The sequence below is a fragment of the Lipotes vexillifer genome, unplaced genomic scaffold (genome assembly GCF_000442215.2).
Source record: "Lipotes vexillifer unplaced genomic scaffold, Lipotes_vexillifer_v1.1 scaffold238, whole genome shotgun sequence".
Taxonomy (NCBI): Eukaryota; Metazoa; Chordata; class Mammalia; order Artiodactyla; family Lipotidae; genus Lipotes; species Lipotes vexillifer.
In genome coordinates this window covers 1,451,802-1,458,040 of record NW_006785665.1, presented here as the reverse complement: position 1 = coordinate 1,458,040, position 6,239 = coordinate 1,451,802, and the positions used below count along the sequence as shown (strand labels likewise).

Sequence of the window (6,239 nt, the reverse complement as noted above, 5' to 3'; positions counted from 1 at the left end):
ATCCATTCATTTATTCATTCAATAAACCTTTTTTATTGTGGTAAAATCTATATATATAATAATAATAATCTAATGATCTATAAAACTTTTTCATCTCATTCAATAAGCATATGTTGAGAATCTATGTGCCAGACCCTTCAAGTTGCTCCAAATCCAGTAGGGGAGATAGACAAGGAAGTCAATGACCCTAAACCCAGTGTGATAAATGCCGTAAAGGACATAAGGTGCTATGGGAGTACAGAAAAGGGACCCAGCTGGTTGAGGGGAGGGGCTTTCTGAAGGAAGCTTGAAGTGAGTCTTGGAGGACGAAAAACTAGTCTGGACATTAGAGTGAGAGTTAATACGGTGTTCAACGGGTTAGATGAAGCCAAGTGAGATGGCAGAGAGAAATCCTTTGCACCCTGAGGGTCACACCAGGGCAGAGGTAGAGCTGAATTGCCTAGAGGGATAGTGCTTTGGAGGAAGCCAAGGATGACATACTGACCCCTCTGCTCCCTATCGTCAGCACTATGTCTTCCCTCAACACTGAGGATACCCCGCAAGAGCCCTCGCCCTCACCTTCAAGTTCCAAGAAGAAAAAGAAGAAAAGAAAGTGGTCACGGCAAGAGGCCAGCATCCAAGCCCTCACCAGGGCTGGCCACAGGGCCCTATTGGCTGGTCAGAATCACGAGGCCTTGACCAGCTTCCAGAGGGCCTTCCTCCTGGCTTCCAAGTCACCACAAACCAGGGACACCCCTGTTCTCCGGGCCTGTGCCTTCAACCTGGGGGCTGCCTACGTGGAGACTGGGGACCCAGCCAGAGGGCTTGAGCTGCTCCTACGAGCTCAACCTCAAGAGACAGCCCAGGGCGGGTGTCATGGCGACCAGTGTTTCAACGTGGCTTTGGCTTACCACGCCCTGGGCGACCTGCCTCAGGCTTTGGCCTGGTATCACAAGGCCCTGGGCCACTACCAGCCAATAGGTGACCAGGGGCAAGCCCAGGCAAAAATGGGAGCCTGCTACCAGGCTCTGGGACAGCCTGAGCTAGCAGCTCACTGCCTGCAGGAAGCGAGCCGGGCCTACGCCCAAGCAGGGCAGCCCAGGGCTGCAGCCCTGGCACTGGGGGCTGCAGCGGGCTGTATGCTGAAGAGTGGGCAGCATGGGGTGGGTGATGTGGTGCAGGTGCTGGAGGAGAGCCGGAGGCTTGCTGAGAGGAGCACTGAGCGAGGACTGCTGGGTGAGGCCTTTGGGCAGAGGAGGTGCGGGATCTGGGGAGATTAAGACTTGGTGATACTCTGAGAAGTGGGGTGGAAGCAGAGGCATTTCTGAGGCCTGGGGGAACCCTGGGAGAGTGGGGCAGAGGCTGCAGCAGTACAGCTTCATCTGCATCTGACCTGGCTACCACTGACCTTGGCCATGCCCTCTAGGGCGACTCTATAACGACCTAGGCGTGGGCTATTCCCAGCTCCAGCTGTTCCCGCTAGCAGCAGAGGCCTTCCGGCAAGCCCTGCCCCTGTGCCGGGGGCCAGGAGAGGAGGCCACGGTGCTAAGAAACCTTGGGATGGCCCACAATGCCCTCGGCAACTATCAGGAAGCCCGGGAGTTTCACCAGAAGGCTGCCGACACGCACGGTGGGTACCAGGGGCTGGGGAATGGGATTGGGGCCAAGGGACTAAGAAGGGGTTCCAGCTAGGGCGCAGGGGCTGAAGAGTAGATGGACGTTTAGAACTAATTATGGGACTGGGAAGTCCAGAACAGGGGAGTGAGGGTGTGCAGGGGGTGCAGAAGATGGGATAGCCAGACAGGACAGAGGGTCATGGGCCCAGAGGCTGAGGCCTGGGGTTGGGAAGGCAACAATGGGCAGAGGGAAGAGCCCTGGCTGGTAGAGGAGGCCTGAAGTGGAGCCAGTGCTTCCTCTAAATGATTGTGTGACATTAAGCGAGTCATTTTTGCTTTCTGAGCTTCAGGTACTACATGTATAAAAATGGAGCTATTAATACGTGCCTTGCCTGACTCCCTGGATTTATACGTGGCTCAAACTAGCATGGGGGAGGCATTCAGGCCAAAGCTCAGGACTGAGGAGAGGCTGGGTTTCAAGCGTTCAGGCCTCTGTGGTGCATCTGGAGGTGTGCCAGGGTTGAGCACAAGGACTCCTAGCAACCCTCCCTTTGTCTTTGGGGGTAGGGTCCTGATGCCCCAGCAGCCAAAGTCCTCTCTTAATATGGGGCGGGCTCCTCTGTCACCAGGCTCTATGGGGCAGCGGTGGGAGCAGGGCCGGAGCTTTGGAAGCCTGGCATTTGCACTGAGCCAGCTGGGAGACCACAAGGCTGCCAGAGACAACTATCTACATGCTCTGCAGGCTGCCCGGGACACTGGTGAGGGTGAGGGGGTTTACAGGTGGCTTGGGGTGGGACAAAGGCTGAGGATCCTTGGGGCTGGTGGGGAGGCAGATAGGGGGACTTGGGGTGGGGAGTACCTCTGGAGGGGTAGGGAGCTGTGGGAGGACCTCTCAGGCTGTCTTCCCCAGGGGACGTGAAGGGGCAATGGCAGGCCTGTGAGGGTCTGGGGGCTGCTGCAGCCAGACTGGGGCAACATGACCAGGCTTTGAGGTACTATAAGGAAGCGCTGGCCCGGTGTCAGGTGAGACCCTCCATCCCGGAATCTAACTCTTCCCCAATATCCCTCCAGCTGCTCTCCTGCTATCCTTTCTCTGGCTGATATTCCTGCCTTCTCCCCACCATTCACTCGTCCAACGTGCATTGAGCACATTGTGTGCTAGGTCCTGGGACACTCTTGAGAGGAAGAGTCCATCTCTGTCCACAATTCTGGGCAGGCGGTGGCAGGACCCTGGCAAAGGCATGGGGATGGGCTAGAAAAGAGGGGAGACAAAGTCCCCTTCCCTCCCCCTTTGCTGTTTCTTTCTTCCCCGATCCCCAGAGGACCACAAAGCCCAGGCTTCCTCCATTACTCCATTATCCACTCTCGCCCCAGAAGGAGCCAGATTCTGTGCGAGAGCGGCTGGTAGCCAAGCTGACAGACGCCATAAGGACCCACTTGGCCCGGGGTGGGCTGCTGCCGACCCACACCCTGGTGAGATGACACCTGAGACAAGGAGCGGGGGGTGAGGAGAGGTTACCCAGAAAAAGGGGTGGTGGTGAGCAGAGCTGATATCCTCAGGGCTGCTGCTGCACTTGGCTGCTCATCTGTGTTCATCTGCCCTGGGGCCTGCATATGGGACATATATCACTTTCCAGAGGCCACCTGGGGGTGGGGAGGTGGGCGGGGGATTGTGGCACGTCTCCAACAGTAGGGCTGTGCCAGGGCCTTGGCTGAGTGGTAACTAGCTCAGTGGGTGAAAGCCAAGGGGTGCCTTCAAAGATACTGAGCAAAAAATCTGTGAGCAGGTGGAAAGGTTTGTCCTTGACTGCAGTTCCCCAAAGGGCCACAGGATGGGAGTAGTGCTCCAAGGACGTTCCTCTCTCCCCTCCCTCCTTCGCTGGGGGGCATTTCTCTGTGGGTCTCTAGCTGTGCCCCTCCTTCTCTGACCCCTCCTCCCCCTCTCGCTACCTCCCAGCCTCTCTCAACAGGTCAGTGTCTCTCCAGTTGCCTCCTCCCTCACACTCTGAGATTTCTCAGGCAACCTCCTACGCCAGGAATTGAAATTATACTTTACTATTCGTTATATTTATTTACTAGGTTTTATGTTCTCTCTTATTTGAAAGACTAGGACACCATATTTATAATTTGCAAGTAAAATTAAATTAGCCTGGTATAAGCAGAGGACTGGATTGGGGGTCAGAAGACCTGGGTTCCATCTGAAGTTGGCCACCGACTTTGTGTGACTTTGTCCCGGAGGCCCCAGGCAGGATGAGGTGGTCATTAAGCTCTGGCCAGTTCTGATAGTCAATAAGCCCGAGTTCTAACTTGAGAGTTACTAGCAGAGACCTTAACACAACAAAGGGCCCTGTAATTTCATCCTCAGACACAAGGCACAGCCCAGCTGTCTCTAGCACTTCTCTGTCCCTCTGGGGCCATTGTGTGTGGAGAGAACATACATGCACACCACAACCACAGCTGGGATGGCCATTTTTCTCAAACTGATTCCCTTTACTCCCCTTCATTCCCAGACCTCAGCTCCAGGGGGGCCCCAGGCTCCAGGTGGGGCCTGCCCCATGGTGGGGACCCCAGCCAGGGTGGGAAAAGGCACAGCAGGAGTGCGGCACAGGTGAGTGAGTAGGGCAGGCAGGAACAGAGCTTCAGGTGTGGGTATGGCCTCTGGAGGGTGTTGGGAGGTGTCATAGCCTGGCAGTGGCCGGTGGGATCTGGGGAGGCAGGGATCTGGCTGGAGTGCCACTCTGCCCCCTGTTCCCTGCCCCTACAGATCTTCCGATAGGTGGGAAGATGAGTTAGAGGAGGGCCACGAGGGGAAAGAGGAAGAGTCGGCGAATGTTCTCACGACGTCTTGGGCACCAAGACTGGAGCGTAAGTCTAAGTAGGCTGTTTCCCGCTGTGCATCGCCTTCCCCCAAATGGGAGACTCTCATTTCCTTTATCCCCACCCCCCATTCTGTCACTTTCCTGCCTCAGGTCTGATACTGAGGCCGCACCCCACACACATTATATTCCCAACCCCAGGACCAGCCCTCCCCACTTTCTGCTTGTCTTTCAAGGCCCTGGCCCATTTCCCCTAAACCCTTTCCTGAATTGCCTCTTCCTCCCTGCTTCTGAGGCTTTCCTAACATCTGGAACTTTGTATCTTAGGGCACCAAGGCTTTCACACCTACTACATATGCCAGGCACTGGATGCTTTTCTCACCTTAGCTTACTGTTTACTAGTCTCTTCCCCCAAAGGCTTGGCACTCTGAGGACAGAGTTCCTTGCTACTTGGTGACTTGAATTCACTGATATCTTCTTTTCAGCGTGTTTTCTTCGAGGCATCAGTGACACTGGTGAATCATCCCCAACTTTAGTCGGCCCAGGTTTGCCAAGCACCTGCCCTGTACAGGTGTCTCCTCTGTGTACAGTGACCAATACATCCCCTGATACCCACCCTCCTTGTTCTTCTCCCAAAGATGTCTCGTTCCCACCGTGATGGTTCTTGGTGCAGAGAGGCCTGTGATGAATGTGTTTGGTCCTCCCCCTTCAGGTCCAAGACCCAGGGCCAATCTCTCATTTGGAGGCCAAGGCCCCCTCAGAGTGGAGAATCCTGGCCTTCTGGTCACCAACGGCCCCCACAGCAAGAGGTGGGTGCCTGCGGGAAGGGAAGAGGCCTGGAGAATTGATGAAAGAAGTAGGAGAGGATGTGGCTTTGGATGACTTTAATGGAACATGAAGTTGGGGGAAGATGTGGTCTGGTGCTTAGGGATATGGTGCTTTGAGCCTCTTTGTCTTTGCCCTTTAGCAATCTGAACAACCCTCACCCAGCTCTGGGGGCCCAGGGTGTCCCCTGCCTCCTGCACGCCTGAGTGTTGGTGAATCATCCCCAACTTTAGTCGGCCCAGGTTTGCCAAGCACCTGCCCTGTACAGGTGTCTCCTCTGTGTACAGTGACCAATACATCCCCTGATACCCACCCTCCTTGTTCTTCTCCCAAAGATGTCTCGTTCCCACCGTGATGGTTCTTGGTGCAGAGAGGCCTGTGATGAATGTGTTTGGTCCTCCCCCTTCAGGTCCAAGACCCAGGGCCAATCTCTCATTTGGAGGCCAAGGCCCCCTCAGAGTGGAGAATCCTGGCCTTCTGGTCACCAACGGCCCCCACAGCAAGAGGTGGGTGCCTGCGGGAAGGGAAGAGGCCTGGAGAATTGATGAAAGAAGTAGGAGAGGATGTGGCTTTGGATGACTTTAATGGAACATGAAGTTGGGGGAAGATGTGGTCTGGTGCTTAGGGATATGGTGCTTTGAGCCTCTTTGTCTTTGCCCTTTAGCAATCTGAACAACCCTCACCCAGCTCTGGGGGCCCAGGGTGTCCCCTGCCTCCTGCACAGCCTGAGTGTAGCCCTCAGCGAACGGGAGAGTCCTGCTGAACTGGAGGACAGGCGGCTTAAGCCTACTCCCTCCTGCCCTGGAGCCTGCGAGCAGAGGTAAGGGCCAGAGCGGGTAACAGAAACGGGAGCAAGGGCAAGCTGCCTTCTGTTCGCTCCCTAGTCACTCCCATTGGCAAGCCCCTCTCTGCCTCCTTCAGGTCATCCAGACAGCCCAGGGAAACCCCCGGCAGGAACCCTCAGAGGAGATCCACTGAGTCTGGCTTGTGCATGATCATGTGA

At 55.6% G+C, this 6,239-nt stretch overlaps 1 protein-coding gene across 1 annotated transcript; it reads left to right on the top strand.

The window, feature by feature from the left end:
• The first annotated feature begins 509 nt into the window (after positions 1-509).
• TTC24 (tetratricopeptide repeat domain 24) lies at positions 510-6,239 on the top strand. The gene is made up of 11 exons (XM_007458048.1): positions 510-1,215; positions 1,406-1,609; positions 2,225-2,353; positions 2,506-2,618; positions 2,970-3,068; positions 4,106-4,203; positions 4,360-4,460; positions 5,124-5,220; positions 5,572-5,742; positions 5,901-6,056; positions 6,158-6,239. The coding sequence occupies exons 1-11, from the start codon at positions 510-512 to the stop codon at positions 6,237-6,239; spliced, it is 1,956 nt and encodes a 651-aa protein (XP_007458110.1).